This window comes from Erithacus rubecula (genome assembly GCF_903797595.1).
Source record: "Erithacus rubecula genome assembly, chromosome: 5".
NCBI classification, from domain to species: domain Eukaryota; kingdom Metazoa; phylum Chordata; class Aves; order Passeriformes; family Muscicapidae; genus Erithacus; species Erithacus rubecula.
In genome coordinates, this window is record NC_136687.1 from 22,267,510 (window position 1) to 22,289,207 (window position 21,698).

The 21,698-nt window shown below is 34.1% G+C and overlaps 1 protein-coding gene across 5 annotated transcripts in view; it reads right to left on the reverse strand.

Moving 5' to 3' along the window:
• Positions 1 to 21,698, reverse strand: part of ATP8A1 (ATPase phospholipid transporting 8A1) — a 98,757-nt gene that overhangs the window by 67,777 nt on the left and 9,282 nt on the right. Inside the window, exons 4-13 of one of the 5 annotated variants that reach the window (XM_079306883.1) lie at positions 19,718 to 19,816; positions 17,121 to 17,166; positions 15,401 to 15,441; positions 11,869 to 11,942; positions 10,253 to 10,322; positions 9,546 to 9,673; positions 6,316 to 6,427; positions 5,359 to 5,524; positions 3,069 to 3,196; positions 645 to 722 (exon numbers count right to left, since the gene is read on the reverse strand). In XM_079306883.1, the coding sequence (XP_079163009.1) occupies positions 645 to 722; positions 3,069 to 3,196; positions 5,359 to 5,524; positions 6,316 to 6,427; positions 9,546 to 9,673; positions 10,253 to 10,322; positions 11,869 to 11,942; positions 15,401 to 15,441; positions 17,121 to 17,166; positions 19,718 to 19,816 (942 nt within the window). Of the gene's footprint in view, positions 1 to 644; positions 723 to 3,068; positions 3,197 to 5,358; positions 5,525 to 6,315; positions 6,428 to 9,545; positions 9,674 to 10,252; positions 10,323 to 11,868; positions 11,943 to 14,441; positions 14,516 to 15,400; positions 15,442 to 17,120; positions 17,167 to 19,717; positions 19,817 to 21,698 lie in introns of those variants that run through there. The other 4 variants (XM_079306882.1, XM_079306884.1, XM_079306885.1 and 1 more) reach the window with 4 other exon arrangements.

The window sequence follows — 21,698 nt, forward strand, 5'->3', positions numbered from 1 at the left end:
AAACACCATGTGAAGCTCTTCTAGAAGCACACCCTGTGTCCCAGGCACACTTGGACTGTCATACTTCCTAATCATGAACAACAGGTAAAAAGTGATGTCTTATGAAAAGTTGAACTGATTTTACAGTATTAAAAAGAGAACCCCAAAGGACAAAGAAGAATTAAGCTCAAATTTCCAGGATTTAATTCAGCCATGAGTCCCCACTCCATTCACAGCTTCCAGGCTTTAGTGGCAAGAAAAGAGGACATGTATAGAACTGTGATTCAACCCTGAGATACTCAATGTCTTTTCTGAGGAATGCAGAGTATGTGAAAAGAAATACCATACTGAAGACACACATTATCCTAAGTGTATATACTGAGACTAAATTTTATGCCACAGACAGCCTTAATCCTCAAAATTCCTTTGATTTTGTAACTTCATTGATGCACTTCAATCTTCTGTGATTACCACATGCACATTGATACAGAGATTGTTCATGTAATACTGGTTTAATTTGCTCATACTGCAAAGTATTTTTAAAAATATATGACAAAACTAAGAGAACAAAAATAAGCAAATACTAAGGCAATAATATTTTTTGAAATAAATCCTCCCATGAATAATTTCAATACAGAGTTAGAACCAGTAATTCTTTTATCTACCTGTCCAAGTTCCTCATTGAGATTGGAAGTACGAGCCATCGCAGCAGTGTCTGTAGGTTCATAGTGCATGTCTATGTCCTAGAGATAAAAAAAAGTAAATATATTTAAAAATCACTCTTGCAAAACTTCTTACAAAAAATCTAGCACATAAATAGAGAAGTTAAGTGAATAAGAAAAGACCAAACATGAACAGATCTACCTAAGATAGTTTCAACATGGGAAGCCACAGACATCATCAGATCACTTCCAAGAAATAAGATTTTTTCATGGGTGATTTTGCTCAGATTATTTCTAGTGAACAATATTACTGAAAACTGTTGACCCACACGTTTAAAATGACTTTAGCAACAAACAGAAATACTACACTGTGACTCTTAGGGAGAAGTCAGTCTTACCTACTTCTATTGTATGCACTACAAGTATTTTCTAAATAGCAAGATAAATGCATCTTGAGATAAAAACATGAAGATAAATTTGAGAGTACATAATAAATGTAAGATACAATTCACATGGTGTGAGTTCTTTTCCTCTTACTTATTAAATAGACATCAGAGTTTGTGTTTAAATGCAGTAGAAGATTACAACATTGTCAAACATGGTAACATAATACAACAGATTGCAGATGACCAATTTCTCCATACAAATATAATCTACACACAAAAAGAAATATTACTTCAGATAAAAGTCCAGAGTCCCAGATTAGGATAAATTAAAGGCAACTAATCCCTTATAATGAGAAACTGGAGCAGGAAGAGAAGTGAAAACTGCCTTTCTGATTTTTGGCAATCAGTGGCAATCTACACATTCAAGATGTGTAGAAATTTATTTTAAAATACAGACAATTAAGGAAGAATTTCATTGCATTCTCCAATTTGTTAACAGTTTGTTTTACAGCATAAAAGAAAAGAGAAAAAATTGAAACCAGCTGACTTCTCAGGGAAATATTTAGCTTTTAAAATAAAGCATATGCTTTACCTGCTACTTCACATGCATTCTTACCTATATCTTCATGATATATCTCATACATACAAATCTGCTTCACACATTTGATCAAGGAATTGGGTTAAAGTGTTTAGAATGCTACAATAAATTTACATTTGGAAAAAAATGGAAAAATGGAAGCTCTGTTTACATGGGTTCAAGGAAAACAGTTCACTCCCACCTCAAACAGAGTAAACCCTTCATTTTCCCCACTAACTCATTAAGAAAAAAAAAAAAAAAAGGATGCCAAATTGATCTTTTTATATTTCATAGGTGATAATACTAGCAGACACTACCTTTGTACAATAAATCCTACTACACTAAACTAAGGCTGTGCTTGGAAAAAAAATAATAAGCAAAATGCCAAAGTAAAATGCCAAAGTCTGGAAAGAAAATATGAAACTGGACAAAACTCCCCAGCACTGCAAAACACATTCTTCTGATCATTCTGAATGAAACTGATACCTGAATATCAATAAAGAGAAAAAGCACAAAAACACTGTCAGAGACTGAGACATAACAGTTCATGGCTTAAACATTGATGTGAAAACCTGCACCACCAAAGCCCACCTTGAATGGGCCCCCTAAATGAAACCTTGGACTGTGAGTTAAGCCCCCTAAGAGAACCTGGGATAAGACAAAGGGACACTTTTGTTCATTCATCTCAGTCTGGGAAGCAACAGATAAGGCTGGGAGAGCATCCACAGGAGGGCCAAGCCCAGCAGCTGTCCCAGAAATCACCCTAGCTTTGGGCTAGGCTCTCAATCTTATCTCCTCCTGCCAGGTTTGCACAGACTCCCACCAAGGGCAGAGGAGGAGGAGGGCCTCAAAGGATGGTTGCAAAATGGTGCAACCAATGCAGAGCCTTGCCAGAGACAGTGTCAAACTCACCCTGGGCATTTCCACGTGGCCCAAACCAGGCTGGTTAATGAAATACTCACCCTTTTAATTCTGTGCCTCTTGGAGGGGGACTCCCACCACCAAGACCAGATGGAGAGGACTGATGACACATTGTCGGGACCAAGAGAGGGGTGATAGATTTGTACTTAATCTTCTCTCACTCTACCTGTCCCCCCACCCCCTTTTTCTATTTTCTTCTTTCATTTACTGTTACATAAAATGTATCAATTTTTTGGCATCAACATTTAAACTCGTTTGGTTTTAATCATGTTTTGGGGATTACTCGAACCTGAAGTTTCTATCTGCAATCCACAGAATGTTCACTTTGCTTCTCTACAATTAAGGGATCACAACAAACATGTTCCAAATATCAATCTGGTGCAGGTATAATTTATTATTAGCTCCTCAGATTCCACCAATAACAAATAAACAAACAGAAAAAGTCTGATAAAAATACATACATAGACAAGCAATCCATCATTTCATGTACTTGTGAACCACTTGATTCTAGAAATCAATGCGTATGATAAAAATAATATTTACCCAATTTATGAAATATGCTTGGATAAATTTAACGACTTCAAGTGTAACCAACAAGCTGATTGGAATAAGATTATTGAAGAGAATGATAAAAGTCAAGAAATTCAATCCAAAGTTGCTTGCTCCACCATCTGCCAAAAAACAAAGTAATCAAATAAATATTTGAGACTGTAGTTAGAAGCATATTTATGTAGTGTATTCAAAATATTGCATTAACAGCTGAATTTTGAAGCATTAAAAGAATCTTTGGAAATAATTACAGTATGACTTGTCTATAGATAACACCTTCCTCAGAGTTAAGAATCTCTGTTATAATAGTGGAGCTCAAATTCAGTGATCTTTGCAATCATCTCCCAAATTCTGATGAACAAACTCACTAACCATTTTCTCTTTTACTAAACTTTTAGATAAAAAATTTTGGAATATCTATACAAGCAACCAAGTTATAAACTCAAAATATTAGTTTTATATGTCGAAAGGGGAAATATATAGTGGAATTAATTTTTTCTCCATCCCTCTTCACACAATCATATACTCTCCCTCAACAGAGCAAAATGCTATGGAAGAGGTAAATTCTCTCCCCATGAAAAGAAGATATGAAATTAGAGTGCTTAATGAAAGTTCTAAACAACTGGAAATGTGAATATTAACATATAAAACATATAAAAGTAGTTTTATACTACTTTTTTTTTAAAGTTCTAAGCTTTTTTTTTAAAGATGACTCCATCAGTAGCAGCTCAGAGAGGATGAGAATGGGAAAGTCTGCTGTGCACTACAGCAAAAAGGTAAAAGACAGAGCCTGCCTAGATGTACTCAAGACACCTCAAAGAAAAACTGCCTCTGATAGGTTTCCACTTCTGTTCAATGTGGATTTGGTTGTTACTCTAAGATCTAGGAAAGAAGGTTTTGGACACTTTCATTAATATAAATTTCAGCACCAAATAAAGTACTTGTCTAAAACACCAGGGAGCTAAAAAATTAGATAACTAAGGGGAAAGAGGGATAAAATGCTTCTTACATATTAAAAACATCAGCTACCAGAACAACTATATGCTGAATACAGCCTTAAAGGACATACCTTACAAAACCCAAAACAATTTCATTTAATCATGGGACATATACCAGAAAATAAACTGACAGAGATAATCAGTTGAGAACACACAGACCAAAGTATCAGTGGCCAATACTTTACGTTTCTTTTTTCAGGAATAACAACAATTTATAAACTGCTTCACTACTGTGCTAACCATAAAATAGCCACCAAATTCCTAAAACTTTTATATTTCCCAGAAAAGAAAAAAAAAAGTGCAGAAGAAGCACATCTAATGTCTTTCTTTGATATTACTGAAAATTGTCAATATTCTATGAACTAGTTCACTTTTTCTTACCTCACAAGCAAAACATGGAAGTTAAGTTTCTTAATTAAAACAAAGTTTCTGTCTCAGTATCAAAAGGAAAGGAAGCAAAATTAAAAATAAATGCAGACATAGAAACTTCAGGATTGCCTTCAAACCAGAACTTCAAGATTTTTCTTTTAGAACTTACCAAAACCCCAATAAACCCCGTTTTTGATGACTATATTCAGAAGCTTTGTACTCTGGAACTTTATTTCAGTTCTGGTTCAGCCTAAGTAAAAAAAGCCCTAAGAAATTCTGAAAATATGAATAACTGACCAAAAAGTCTATTCATGAAAATTACTTTTAAATCTTGTTCCCTCAGAGAGGGTCAGACTGTCAGTATGTTGCATGCTGCTGTGAAGGCCTGTGTAACATCACACTGCCCTGCATCTGCCTTACATACAACTGCCCCATGTTAGATGAGACCTCCTTTATCTTTTTTAGGAGGAGTCTATTAAGTTCTGATGTTAATTAGTTAAAGCCCTATACAGTAAAAATTATAAAGCCACACTATCACTTCCTAATACAAGCAAATTTAAAAATTCAGAAAAGTCACTGCAGCTTTAAATGTAATCTATTGGTAACAACTCCAAGAGATTTCAGTCTGATGTCTAGGACTGTTTATGCCAGTGGAATGCTGATGAAGACCTTGCTGAGCTGCAGAGATGGAATGCCTAAAAGAAGTAGAGACAAACAAATAATCTTGCTCTTCCTGCATTTAGCAAGAGCTAAGATGGCACAGTAAATCAAATTTTATATTTGCTTCAATATACCTAATGACTTTAGTTAACAAACAAAGAGAGATTGACAAAAAAGCCACTGTGCAAGGGAAGGTAATTATCCTTCTTTCCAAATATGAAAGGCAACCAAATATAATATAATATTTTAGATCTTACAATTTAGATCAAGATACCAGTCTCTTCCAGTATGCCTTCGGTTCCATATAGCTGAACCAATAGAGCAGATCAAAGACATAGCAATAAGGATGCAGAACAAAATCAAAATCTGAATATTCGTAATTCGTTCCACATTAGACATTTTAAGAGGTGGACTTGTTGAATTCTGCAAAAGACAAAAATCCAGTAGTGGCTATTAAATATTAAATGAGGTAACATTGTTCTTGCTTTTCAAATTACATGTTACTTTCTAAATATTCTCCCAAATATATCATAAATGCTGTCTTTTACTTTTTCAAAACCAGCAGCTAATAAATCTATGAATTGAAGCTTAAGAATTGTGTCACAAGAAGTTTAAACAATCACACAGAACACTGGTAACACCAATGGTTAACAGTAAACATTAAAAATGGATGTGCATACACCTTGTCATTGCAAGAGAAGACAGTTGTTAACACAGACACACTTTTTCAAGTAACTATTTTATAAATAAGAAAGAAATAAGGCATGAATAACAATCTGAAATTCTTTTTTCTCAACAGGTGTATTTCAATTCTGATATTTGTAAACACATTAGGCAAAGTAATTTCACTCTCCTCCCTCCTCATTTTGTTTTCTGACAAGAATGATTACCTTTGTACTTGAAAGAAAGCCCCATAAGAGAACAGTTTTAGGAGCAGTCAAAAATAAAAAAAAGAGAAACTGTGATAACAGAATTTACTAATGAAGTTTTCAAAGCACAAGTTACAAGACACAATAAATGAATAGGCTTACTAGTGGAAAATTACTTTGGGGACTAAGTGGCTAAAATAACAAGAAATTTTACTTTTATTCCTTTTAATTCATATAAAGGATGCTCTATTACTGCCATTTTAGCACTATATTGAATCAAGCCAGAATGGAATGGTAAAATAAAGTAATAAAACAGACAGGTCAGACAAAGTTCAAGTGACAAACCTGCATAAGTTTTGTGTCATGTCCAGTGTAGACAACTATCCCGTGAACCCACTGAGTATTTCTCAACTGAGCTCCTCGTAGAAGAATCTGATCAGATCCCAATGGAACAGTACTAGAAGGAAAAAAAATTATATTTTAATACTAAACCATTCTATGTCAATGAATAAATGTAATCAGCAGTTGTTAAATCTATTTTCTTAAAATTTACATGATTACTGTCAATAGGTTAGGAACCTAATGTTCACAGTTAACTTTTTGGGAGTTTTGACAGAAAAAACTTGACAGATAAAAACCAGACCAAAAATCTAAGTTTTCAAAAACACAACTTACCACTTAATTTTTATTATGTACTGCTAATTTTGATATGGTACCACTAACCAAGCATACGGAAAATAAAAGTATCTAGTTCTCCTGTGATTTATGATCATCACTTTTTTTTTCCTAAATGATCCCTTACAAAATTGATTTTCAAAGCAATTTTCAAATGAAGCAATTTTGTGAACTCTCACTCTTCTAGTGAAATAACCATTCTTCATGAACACAGTTATTTAACACTCACACTAAATTTCATTTGCCTTTTTTAAACCAGGTATATTTTGTTCTATTATTCCTTTAAAACTGTGTATCATAAAGGAGCAACATACCCTCAAAAGACATAGGAAACATTTGTCTTAAATTCAGGCAGCTGTCTTTATACATATATAATACATACAATGTAGGTAAAGTTTTTCTTAAAATACAAAAATTTCAGGTAATTATTACTCTTTTTCCATGGAGAAGCATGCCCTGGGCATATCAGCTGGCAGTTCACACCTGTCAAAAGTGCTCTAGTGCATAGAATTCTTACCTAAAACTACTGTCTCTACTTGCTTGAAAGCAACATATTATTAAGATAACAGTTTAACTGATTAAGGACAGCAGCTGCATCTTGGATATATGAAACAAAAAGTATCTGAAAAAGCCATGATACTTAGCAGTAGTTTTGGGTAGTTCAAAGAGTATAGTCAGGAAAGCCTGATCTGCCAGGTGACATGTGACAAAAACCCAACATTGTGATCACACTCTGCTCTGACAAATGGATGATGCAATGACTCGACAGAGACCTCACATGTCTTATTTCCCACCCTCCTGCATTTTGCATAACTACTAACTATCACCAACATGCTTGGGTTGCATTCAGTAAGGGATGTTCTCAATGGGGAAAGATGCTTTTAGAATACTTTCCTGGCAGAAAGTATATTAAGAGCTAGTAATTTCTGAGACACATGTGAAAACTTACACAACAAAATGTTTTTGTTAACAAGTATACTTCACTCTTATCCAAAATTTTAAGAATGTCTTCTGGAAAAACATGTATTTTAGTCCTGGATAACCAGAATTTTTTTTTGCATTATCCCCTCACCACTCACCAAACCACTGTCCAGTCATAAATTCATATAAACCAAGCTATGGAACTTTTCTCCTTTTTCTAGCTAATTGTTTTCATGGACTAAAACTGGGCAGGCATACTTCTGTATACTCATAAGTACAATAAAGAGCTGCACACTTTGGTGATAAGGGTTAGCCCACTCTAAGGCTGAGGACAGCAAGAAAACTTTTGCCTCTTTTAGTTCACAGATTTAGCCAAAAGGGAAAATATCTGTAATGGTGTTCTGTCTCCTTGAATACGGGTATCCAAAGGAAAAAAAAAAAAAAAGAAAACAATTTTTTTTGAGTAGCTCTCCCATGAAGGGAAAAAGAGAACACTGAAAGGGTCAACAAAATACATTTACAGCACTCCAATGACTTAGATTAAGTGAAAGAAGATGGAGACACATTTTCAGTATCCTCTATTGCTTTTGCAAGTATGTTAAGATGGTAATGGATAAAGTACAAACCACAACTCCTGGACCTACATAATGTGGTAGTAAGGTCTAAAGATCTGGACAAATAAATATCAATTAGACAAATTTGCACTCCCTCTGCTATGGGCAGAAAATGAACATATCCCTGACTTTTCAGGTTGAAGTAAAGCCAAGATCCAGAAAGTGTTACTTACCTGCAATTCTTTTCCTCTGAAGGTAAATATTACATTAGAGCCACACTTTTGGAACTATCCTACTGCACAGAAGTATAGGCAAAATATTCCAAAACAAAATTTCTCAAATGAAAAATTTCTTGACCAGCAGATGGCATCCTCCTACACATTCTTGAGGCATAATAGCCATCAGCATATTCAATATTTATTTTTAAATACATTTTAAAAAATTAAATTATTAGATTGAAAAGGAAAATATGTTTTTCCTTCTATCCAGAGAGGCAGAATAAATGTGTGGATCTGTTATTACTATTACCTTCAGAGAAGAATTACAGGTAAATATTTTTCTCTTTTTAATGACAAGAACAGTGGAATTATACTAGATCCACACTCTTGTGACTGAAAAATCCTGGAATACATCTGTAAGAAATCAGTAAATAAAAAATGGAATATTAAGGGGGGAAAAAAGAAGTATTCAGTAATTATTTAGTACTATATGTATCAGTCTAAAAGAACAAACATGAACAGTATTGGATATGGAGAAATAAAAACCTATCAAATATAGGTAAATCTTTGGGAATGAAGGATTCCACAATTCTGGATTTAGCAATAAATCTTTTAAGAATCCACAGAGGACTCTGAATACAGGTCTTTGGTAAGCACTTCAGTATTCTAAGAATTTTTAAGCAATTGTACAAGCATTGTAAGTGCACATTTTCTTTTTTTAAAGGAACATACTTTCAGTACACTAAGGTATTACATGTTTTTCAGCTACCAAATTAGAAGAATTTGAGGTATGTAGCAATGGACTCTGTTTCACACCACACTTACACAAACAGAAGAAAAGAACAATTAAAAAGGAAAAAAAAAAAAAGATAAATTATTTCTGTTCAGCTTCTGTAACAGATGACATGCTTAAGAAGTGAGTTACTAGGCACATATTCCAGAACTGCCAGAATTTGATTAGCAGTCTCCTTTATTATTAATACCTAATGCTTTCTGAAGGACAACTAGTAAAGCAACTCAAGTTGTAGACATTAGGAATAAGGTTTTATGCTTATAGTTTTTTCAGAGTAAAGTCTAGCAGAGAATATATAAAAAATATTTACTATTCATATTTTTCCTTCAGTAGTTTAAGAACACATAGCCATGTATGTGCAACACATACTGTTACACTGAATCTGCCAAGATCTTCTTCCTTATATTTACGTACCCATGCCCATCCAGTCTGATGTTTCCAACAAAGTCATAGAGGTGTCTGTTTGGACTCTCACACTCAATTCTGCCAGAGAGTTGCATCAAGCTTTCTGCATCCTTGATGTCTGCTGTTAGTGGCAAACCCTGTAAACAAAAGTCATTTGTCATGACATTAAAAAACATTATCCAGTAACAAATCTACTTATAAATCTAATAGCTAAACAAAAAAACAACCATCCCTATGAGAGCAGAATTGAAAAGCTACACTTTACTGTTGTAACTGGGTGCTACAGTGAAGAAGTCACCTTGGCATCTGAAAATACCAAGACAGGGTCATAATCCATCACAGAGTTCAGCAAGAATGTCCCTGCATAGTGACAGCACACTCAGTCAAAATCTGCTATTCCCTACCTGTCCCTGAAGGACAATACTGGCCCCACCAGCTGATTTCTGCAGGGCTTCTGCCTCATTATCTGTTAACAAAGCCAGTACCCAAACTATCTATGTTTCTACCTATTCTCCCAAAGAAAAATCCTAAAACAAAGCACAAAGAATGACTTAGGAATAACCACTCATTCTTCCACTTCTATGATGCCAATAATCCATAGCATTTTATTCAAAGCACTAAAATTTCAGTCTTTTAGAACATCCATTAATACAACAAAATGTTTTTATAAGCATTAATAGATAAAATATTAAAAATATCAAAAATGAAATTCCTACCTGTCGAATTTTTAAGTTTGTCTCACCATCTAAGTTAGATGTTTCAATGTAGCACATGGCCTGTGGTTCACTATTAAGAAAAAAAAAGTCTTGAATTCAAAATTTCAATGGCAAAATCCATAAACTTCCTGTAATCCTGTAATACTTATTTATACAAACACATTTGTCATATCAAATCTTCAAAACCAGAATAATTTATAGGCAAATCTATAAAATCTAACAGCACTTTACATCTTCAGAGAAGTTTGCCAAAGCTATTTTCTTAAATGAAACACTGATAAAAGCACTGCACTTACAAAACAAACCTAAATCATGGATAACATAATAGGATTTTTTGAAATTTATATTCCTTCTGCCATTTCAAAAGCTTTTTTATAAATTAAAAGTTTTAAGTTAACACAGAATATTACTACTTGAATGCATAATCTATTTGACAGATACCAAGAAATTTCTAAATTACTCCAGCTCCCTTTTCTGGGCATGAGGACAGAACATGTACTGTTTAAATTTAAGAGAGAAAGAAGTTTTGATTATGAAAAGGATCAAATAATTCGCAAAACTCCCTTAACACTTAAAAGAATAAAGGTTTACTTTCCACTCCACTTTAATGCTTCCAGTATTTTCCTTCCTTCTAGCATGAAATTCAAGCATCAATTATTTAAAAAATTTCCTTATTAACACAACAGTGGCTACAAATAAGTGACTTAATTTCAGATTATTTGCAGGATAATGTTAAGTAGGCTATTTAAAACAATTTTGTAAAGTACAAGCATTAAAATGTGAAAAATTATTATAAGGTACATTCAGACTACTGTTTTATTCCTGGCAAACTTCTCTAAAAATATAAGTAAGTTTTATTTAGCCTGCTTGGATGGAAACACCTGTGTAAGACACACAATTCCAACATTTTCATTAGTTAACAATAAAAACCAAATTATAATTTTGTAAAGCACTTTTTAAAACAAACTAAGGCAGCAAAGACATTTCAAGTGAGACTCATGCTTAATTGCAGTAACTGTAGCAGATTACAGTGACCTCCAAAGTAAGTTACAGTTAGATCAAGGCAGGCCCATTGATTGGTTAGGCAAAAAACAAAGTGTGGTAAGAGTGCAGACAATAGCATAAAGCTGACATGTCTAAGAAACATGCACTTTGTCACAATACACAAGAACAACCCTGCTTTTGCCACCACATGCAGCAGAGATTGTGCAACATCCAAGTTTGTGCAGAGGGTCCTCTACCAGTCCTAGCAATGTTAAACTGTATTCTTTGCTGAAAATAGCGAGTTGGTAGAAACATCTATATTCCTCTTAAACATATATTTAACCTGGTGTTTAACTGTGTTTATTCCATGACAACTTGTATGATAAAATTTCATGGGGGTAGTATAAAAACCAAGAAGAGTGAAACTATTTTAAATTCTTACAGTGTTATTGCGTATTTTCACTTCAATAATCTGCACTTGATAAAAAAAAACCTTTCTAATTTTATAAATACGTAAGTTTTGTTGGAGAAAGGTGAATAGCAAAATAAAGTTTATCAAAATGTCAGTTTTATTCATATTTGGTATATGAGGACCCACATACACGTATCCTGTGCAACTACTTTATTCTAACCTTGATGACAGACTGATGAGATCAGCTGGGAGATGTTCCCCATTGGTCACTTTCACTACTTCCCCTACTGCCACCTACACATCCCAGTTTGAAATGATTAGAACAGAAAAATAAGTGACAGGGAAAAAAAAAACAACAAACAAAACAAAACAAATGAACAAAGACAAAAAGACAGAGTTTGAAATTATTATTCAAACAATACATGTTAATTTAAATGTCTGATGACAATTTTTTCAAAATCTATTTTAATCAGGTCAGAAAGAAAAGAGCTAGAACAATTCAAATTTTACTCAAATGGTTTCTTTTACTGTAAGGCACAAACTTTAGGCTGCAGAACACACTGACATTGTATGTAAACATTAAACAGTGTTATGCTTACTTCTCAACTAACCAAGTTTCTAGCCACTCCATACATCAATTAAAAAAATAAAAGCCACAACAACAGATTTTACACCAACTTTTCTGAAGACAGGTAACAAGTACCTTTTTTATGAAGACATGCTGAAAATTATTTTGTATTTTTTTCCAGTTTTGTAAATTTCTGTGTTCACTAGCAAGAATCATACAGAATTAAATCTCAGAGGTTTGTGTTCTTCACTGTAAGAGATTATAGTTTCCTAAAATAATTAAGATCCTCTTGTTCTCCAGAAACTGCTACTGCTGGTAAAAACAACCCAGTATTATTAGTTTGAATTAAAACCAGGCCCACAGACTCGCACTGCTTTTGAAACCTAAAATGTAACTGGGCATCAATAAAGACCTGAAAACAAAATAGATGAAAATCTTCCTGAAGAAACATTGAGATGAGGGATGGAGGAGAGAGTAGTACAGGGTTCTCTCCTGGACACAAGGCTGAAAGAGGATCCCAGTAATGTAAGTAGGAAAGAAGATTTAGCTGGAAGAAATGCCTGAACTGGGTTTAGAAAAGCAATTGTGATTCAAATCCCCATTGCAAACTGGATCCTAGAAAAAAAGCTGACAGGAAAATCCAGCATGTGTAATGGTGATAGTTGTACACATACAGTGTGTTCTAACAAAAGCACTATAGAGGAGTTAAACAAAGTGGAAACAGTCCTGACCAAGTCCAGCAGCACCTAATTATTATTTTCACTGTCACCTTGTGACAGATTTCTTCAGGGGTACAAGGATTGCAAAATAGATTTTTCAGGCAGTTGGTGTTTTCCTGTGTGTAAACCACAACTGTGATGCAAGTGTCCTCCAAATGTGAAAGGGTAAAACTGTGGAGACACCTAGGAATAGACTCAAATTTAGGGGATACTCAGGGGGATTATGTAGAAGCTGCTTGAGAGGATGTAACCTCTTCCACCTGCAAGACACTATGGTTAGCATGACAGAAGCTATTATCAGAGCAAACAGAAAAAGTGTTCTTGCTGCATGGTGTATGGCCTGCAAAGCTCTTGGTGGAGAAGCAAAGATCTTGGTGGAGAATTTATAAATGCTTCTCAAAGTACTGAAGTAAAAGGTTTACAGAGGACACTCAACACAAGCTAAGTTATGAGTAACATTAGCACTGGAGACAGACTGTGGGGGAAATTTACAGTATTTTCTGGGAACTACTTTACACTTGATAATAATTTATTAGGAGTGTTTTAGAAACAGCTACACTTAATTTCGAGATATAATGGAAGACAGAGAAACAATGTACTAGTCTATACCACAGTCTGTCAACAGAAATGCATAGAATCCAAACTTTATTAACTGTAGGCATGAGTAGATTAATTAACTTCAGTGGGGTGATAGAGGGTTTGTACCTAAATCATATTCATACAAATAACACTTCTCCTTGTGCCAAAAAGAAACAAATTACAATGCATTCACATTTAGATAATATTCATTAAAAAAGATTCTTAGAATATGTTGTCTGTTGACCTGATCAAATAGATGTTGAAAAATGTGCATCTCCCACATAAGATGTGGATTTCTTAAATAAAACTGTCCAAGGAAATGATGATAAACAACTTCTGATTGTCCATGTAAAAACGGTCACAGTATGACATGTTAAAAATCAAGTCTTGCTTCCAACTGATGAAATTATTCATTTTATATATATATTAGATATTAAAGTGAGTGTTCAGACAGTGCTAATTTGATGATTCACACCACATGTTCACTTTTTTCCGTGATTCAATTATCAAACTGGAGACTATATAATTTAAAAAGCATTTATGTTCTCTGTAATATATCCATTTTGATTTACTTATGGGATGAAATTTGTTGGGTACACATCAAAAAGCCAAGATGGTTATATATGGCAGTTGAGGTCCAATTTTTAGACAGAGAACCAGTCTTTTTTGTATTATATCCAACAACAAAATTAACACTATATTTTTCTTAGGGGTAAATTGAATGCCAGTGTAACGTCAAAACTGCAATTTTCAGTCTTAAAAAAGAATTGCCTTAAATGATAAATGACCAAATGAATACAAGACCACACTTCAGAACAGCAGCACTTTTGTTTATTCTTTATTTCCTTGGAGCAATCACAAATAAATAGATAAATGCAGGGTAGAGAAACCAGCCTCTACACTATAAGCATCAGTGGGCATCTCTACCTTGATGAGAGCAGTACAGTGTCAGCAGGTATATACTCTTTGCCTTTTATTATAACTATATCTCCAACATCTACCTGAAAGAAAACTGGGAATTGGTTAATGGTCTCAAACAAAATGTATTATCCCCTTGTTTTAAGCACAGTAAATATTTACCTGCTGAATTTGCTATCAAGACTGTTAGAAAACACACACTTAGAAAAGCTAGATTGTACAACTGGAGTTCTGTCAAAAGTTATTGGAATTCTTTGGAAATCTAATCTTTAATAAGCCTAATTAGCCAAAAAAGCCTAGTCTTTAATAGCCTTCTCTGTGCAGTTCCTTAATTTTGCTGGTTTTGCAAAATACTTTACTGAAAGACTGAAGTTGAGTTAAAGAAGAAATTAGTTGCACCTAAGATCACAGTTTTGTTGCATCACACTATATCCATCTTCAAAGGTGTAAGCCTATTTCATCTGAACCTTGCCTCCAAATTACAGTGGGTCAAATTTTCTTCAAGTTTTCTGGTATGGAAACCATTCAAACTATGTGACTAGATTGTAGCATAACATTTAGTTCTTGAAAGATACCTTTAACCACTGCATAAAAGTCTTTGAAGTTCTCATCATTTAAGTTGATGAAATTCAACAAATACACAAAGTAACTAGTTTCCATAAAGAAGTTTCTGCCTTGGCAAACCACATTAGACTAAGGACGTGAGCAGTTTTGCCATAGCCATCATATTATTCAGCTTATTCCCACTGAACTTAACCAGTTTGGACTCATGCCATCAAAGCTGACTTGATTTCAAAGTACATTTTGAGAGACAAATATCAACAAAGTAAAAATAGAACACAAGAGATTATACATTTCCCATAATACCAGTTATTTTTTATCCTTAACAATTACAAGGAGAAATAAAACAACAACAACAACAACAAAATATGCATTATGCTCTAAAAGTGACCAATAAAGACACACACCTTTTCCCAGTGGACAATCTCCCATGCACCATTTCGTAGTACTAAAAAAAAGGGAAAAGAATAAATAATTTTCCAGTCGTACAATCTAACTGCAGTATACAGGTATGTGCTAGATTCCTTATGAAAAGCCACACAGACACACCTCACAGAATATTTTAGAGCATGCCTTGTTTCTATGAATTCAGATCAAGCATTTCAAATATATAGCACATATTCTCTATAACAGTTTTTGCACCACTGAATCCTATTACAAAGTCAATTAGAACATTTTACAGGCCTTGAGAATCAAATAAATCTGATATAGATTTTTATGATAATGTGTTTTCCAAAATAAATGAGTAATTGGAATAAAAGTTTCAAAGATAAAAAGTTTTGAAATTATTGAGGAGGCAAGAGGAACATATTCAATATTCATTAAAAGTGTCAGGAGGCTCACTGGAGATTATCTATTCTGTTGTTATTGTCATATCAGAGAATTTTAGGATCACTGTAGTCACCTCCTCCACAAATATACTGAAAATACCTCATGCTATTTAAAGTAGTATTAGTATAGTTTTTCCCTGGTAGTCACGATTACTACTGAAACCACATTCCACTATTCCAGTTTTAAGTGTTACTATTATGATAGAAAAAACATGCCTTGTTCCCAATTAACTGCCAAGATTGTATTTTCAGAGAATAATAAAGGTAACTATTTTTAGCTCCAGTTACTGAAGATAAATATATGCACCATGAAGATGAATATGCAAAAAGAAACATATGTATCAATACTCAGATAACTTTAAGAGATTGCTCCCTTTCACTGGGTTTTCCACCTTTTAAACCATCAGGAAGCTCAAGTTCCCAATCAGGACCAAGTTTCTATGCAAGAATGAGCTGACTTCAAAAAAGTGATCAAAATCTGGAACTACATAGGGCCTTTACATTTAATCCTTCCTGGAGGTTTTGTCCAGACTGACTCCTCTTCTCATCTCAATGCTATCTGCAATCATTACTTCATCTGCTTAGTAATTCTTCCCCTTCCTTCCCCCAAATTTATTAGTGTTGATATGCTCAGGGCAATGGTAGATGGGACACTCCCCCTTTCTGACAGTAAGCAAGATACTCTACTGCCTCACCAACCAGCTGATCATTACACAAAATCTATTTTGATAACCATTTCCTCCCTCTGGTAAAACTACAGGTTCAGTGTGATGACTGCTTGCAACACTGTCTTAAGGAACTCATTTGATCAAACCGTTACACTGATTTAATAAAAAATTGATTTAATAAAAAAAACCATCAAATCAAACGCCAAAGAACTCCATTAATCTTTATACACAGTTTTGAAGCAGCACAGAAAGACAGATTTATTTTTTGTTACGCTTCCTTTTTATTGCTGGCTGAAAAAAAAATTATATGTACTCAGAAATTTTAATTATAATGTAGGCCCATTAAATATACAGGTGATTATGATCTTCTAACAGCAACAGCATCACCTGTGCTAAATGAGTAAATGATCAAGTTTCTTAAGAACCTCACAACCTTAATCTATAACATATTCTATTTTGTGGGGCTAATGTCACTGCAAATTATTACTTCAACTGTTTACTTTATGAATTTTGAAGTAATCTGCACATGCAATTTTCTACTCAATTACGTCAGCAGTTCAAATGGTGTTACTACCATGCGCAAAAAATCCAACCTCCCCCTGCCAAAAAAGGTTAAATAAATTTCCTACCTTGAGTTTGTTTCTTGTTCACCGCATTATCAGCTTTATGCCTTTTCTAAATGAAAAATGCAGAATGGTTAGAGATAAAATTCAAATTCTGATGATAAAATATATAAATTATATATATAAATATATAAATACATATAAAATATAGCTTTCATACTTCTAATAAAAAACCTATCTATTAGCTCCTCCTATTCATCTGTCAATAAACCATGTAAATATTTAAACAGGACTATTAAAACACACTATTTAGGACTCAGGAACCCAGTTCTTTCTGAGCAGGAACATGTTTTAGAAAACTAATCTAAACAGAATTAAGTGGTTTAGGTACACTTTTGAAACAGATGTTCAGAATTCATGCAAACAATGCATGAATGATGCAAACAAAAAAGATACTTGAGTGATTTATTGCCAATAAAATGTTGATTTGCCTCTGAGCTAGCAGCCCTTAAAAGGCCACCTTAAAACTTTGAAAAATTGAAATATTTTTTTTCCTAGATTTTCACAGATTACCAGCAGATTCTCCTTTCAAAAAGATGGCTGACTGTACAGATAAATAAACTTTGATCAAAGGGAAAGCATAAGTTGATCAAAGAAGATGTCTATTTGCTCACAGGGTGAATCTTCTGTTTTGAAAAGGCTAATGCCCAGTGCTTTCTGAGGTATGACAGATGAAAATCACTGGAAACAGCTGACAATCTAACAGTTCATGTCACAAATCTTGCTAGCACCTTTGAAGCATATGGAAAACACATGCTGTTCATGAATAATATCCTCTGCTCTTCTTGGTATTTCATTCCAGAAAAAGAAACATTTGGGTCTTGAGCTAAAAGTGCTATTGTGACAAGTGTGTTTATTTTTATCAATATACAAGGTTCCCATCCAAAACCTTTAGTATTAGATGAAGATTACCATTTGTGGACATCCTAAATATTTCACTGTGTAAAAAATTGAAAATTAATTTAAGGGAATACACTATGAATATTTTACTATGCAGAAAGTGGCCAGCTTTCTCAGCAAAAATCAGTACAGCACTATTAGTTTTAGATACCTTTGTAGCATTTGGTAATGGGAACTTTATTTAGGTGGTATATGTGAAAGTCACTATGCCTGATCCCTGCCTTTCTCCCCTGCCACCCCAAACTGTACACTTCAAGCTACAAAGAGCAAATGGTAGAAATAAATAACAAAACAAAAGCGACTGGATAATTTTAAAAGGGACACTTTGTACAGTAACTGCAGCCTCAGTTCCATATTTGCCTAGACACAGACAGATGGTGTAAGTCTGTAAGCACTAACAGTAGAGTGGTTAAAAATATCTAAAAGAACATGAATTTATTTTATGGCTTTTTTTTTTTTTTTTTTTTTATCCAAAGAGAAAGCAACAAAGGCATTTAAGGAGAAACTGATTGCAAGGCAGTAAAAACTAAAAATGCCAAATTGAAGAAAAACATCTAATGAAAACCTCATTGTGGCTTGCAGGACCACTTAACTCTGTGACTCACAAACTTCATACAACCTAGGGAGCCTACATTTTGCCTACCATCCATTCACAGAGGCAACTGAGGAGAAAACCCATTTGAGTGTATCAATAAAGGCAGCATGTGACTAATCATCTTCCATTCCAAGCCTCCTTTACAGCTCAACACTCTTCCTCTTGGCCATGCTTCTGCATATAGGTTGTAATTCTGCTCAAACACAATAAATCTGATGTTCCCAGACAGCTTACTATTTGTGTGCAAGGAAAGACTACATACATCATCTGCAACCCTTTCCAAAACCCAAGAGAAGTGCCCACAAACAGGAACACTACTTTAGTGGACAAGACACTCTGCTGTACCACGACATCTAATTTCTTGGCCTTCTCATAACATACCTGCAGAGCTAAAACAAAAGCAGATAAAGAAATTCACAGCATCTAGAGTGATCTGGTAAATACTTAAGATTAATTTAATCCCTTAGATACAAAAACAAAAAAAAAAAAATCAATTAAAAGACCTATTTTAAGCAAGTCAGAGAGACAGGTTTCTATCACATGCTTTTAGTGAAGAGAAGGCAATAAGGTGCTCATAAAACACCAACATCTTTTGTATGAAGTGAAACAGAGACTGAAATTTCTTCCTCTACCCTCAAAATAAAATAAGTCTGAATGAGCACGTCTATGTTCACAATGCCCCAGCTCTTTAAAAGTTTTTTTTCAATGCAAGAAGAAAAGCAAAACAACCACTACCACAGGCAGTCACTGGAAAGAGCCTAGGAAAACATGGCATAGGTGGAGGCACTGCCTAACAGGGACCAACTCTATGTTTGTTCCTGGCCATCAGGAGTCAGCAGATCACATTTAGCACTAAGATATGAAATGCTAACAGCAAATTGCACTGGACTGGAGAAAGAGGAAAAACTGAAAAGACCTATTCTCTGTGCAGTCTACAAAACCATGGAAAATCACAACAGGGAAACTAAGGATTTTAAGAATGTGACATTAGAAATAAAGAGGTGCATCAAATGCTTGAACCTGGATTTGACAACTGGGAAATGTTTTTGTAATATTATAAGTGAAAAATATGATAGCTATTTACAAAATAGTGTTATTAAATACTTACAATATCCTCTATTATCTCCTTCACTGCAGCTACAGCTAAAATAAATAAGAGAGGAACCAATGTTGTGTAGCGGCCTGTTGGTGATACATCTGGTATTTGCTATTAAAAAAAAGGAGAAAGAAATATTTTGCATTGCTAGTTGAAAACATTTTTAATACAATAAACAGTACTTTCTGTGCAAATAAAGACAAGTGCATTCACTTTTTAGACGTGTTAATTATTACCAAGACAGCTTTATAGTCTTCAATTCAGAAGCGTCTGATACAATAAAAAACATTTGCATTTTAAGCAGTATAGTGTTCGATGGTTCAAAGGTTTTAGTGTTTGCAGAATATTCACCTTCTTTTTCTGTGTTTCAAATTGAATTAAAATACCTATTTATAAAATATACCTAAACTTTCCAATTTAGATTTTTGTTAAGAGTAGACACTAGCCTAAGATATTTTTTGCTTCTTTACAGTTTTAATCTCTTAAGAGATATTTTTAATCATACTATTAACTATATACTAGATATAGTTAGTAATTAACTGATATTTTTTAAATAGCTGCCAGACTGCTGTAAAAAACCCATTTTTGCTGACCAGGTATGGGCACAGATGATGGAAACAAATACATATGTAAAGTAAATTGTGAGAAAATGCAGCTGCTTGTGTGATATACATGGATAGTTACCCATAATTATCTTTATATTGACTAGAGTTCCTAATGGCAAGACTGATAATTGAAAGGACTGCTGCCTTAACAGAATTCTTATGGGTAATGCATTGTGATAACAATGAGAACTCTGCCAGAAAAAAGTACACTAACTAATGGTGCCCCAAAGTGGTTAAAAGAGATCCTCAATTTATCATAAAATGTGTTGAAAAACAGCCAGTGTTACTTATAAATTATATACATTTCTTTTTGCTACCACCATATTGTACTTCTGAAAGAAAACAGGATGGTTTAATAGGCTTATTGTAAGACCAATATAGATCTATCTTCCAGGTTACTGTAGACATTTTTCAAGGAATTAAATGGAAATGAGGCCAAAAGCTACTGTTGAGCAAGTGACTATATGCTGGCTACAGAGGAATCTATCCCTTCTCCAGCTATTCCTATCTTTTCATTCCTTTCTACATATATGCCTAAATTCCCATTCCAGCTGCATGTTAATTTGCAAGCAAAATCTGAAAGCAAAAGGGTCACCAGCCTGTACTCCAATTCCTCTATTTCCTTCTCCTGGCAATGCAGTCTCACTGATAGCCCGACACACTAGTGGGTTTTAAAGTCCTAACACTCCATTTGCTAACACTTCTGAAACCTTTTATTCTGTATCACTACCTTGAGGTGCATAGTGACACCACAAGGAACACTGCTGGACCACTGGATTAGCCTGAGATGCCAAATGGGGTTAGCAGGATGTCTATTTAGAAGCCACAGGCTTGCAGGCAGAAAACCTTAATGAAACCCTGAACTCTTCCCCCCCAGGAAACAGTTGTAAGCTACTTATCCAGGTGCATCATTAAAAACTGCCCCAAGCACTAAAAGAAGTAGCAAAGACATCAGAGTAAGGACAGAGTAATAAACTTTGACTTGCAGAAATATTTGAAGTGAGAAAGGGAAAAGTACATATTGCACTTTATGTGCCATTTTTAGTAATTTTTGTTTGGCATGTCAATCCCCAACACAATGACCTGCTCAACAAATTAACACATGGTAAACAATGCATTTGAAATCATGCAGAAAATGTGTTTTTATCAAATATTTGAAATACAGAACTAGTCAATGGTAATTATGACTGCACCTGAACACAATTCAATTTTTCATTTATCATCAGCTAATGCATTGAAAGAATAGTATACAAAAACTCCAGAATTTTTTCAACTTGAACTATCACAACACTAAAATACAGATGTGCAAAATGTTATGTACGTCTTCAAAAAAGTCTCAGTAAGCTGGGTCAGAGATTTCACTTTACAAACAGATCTAATGAAGCTGC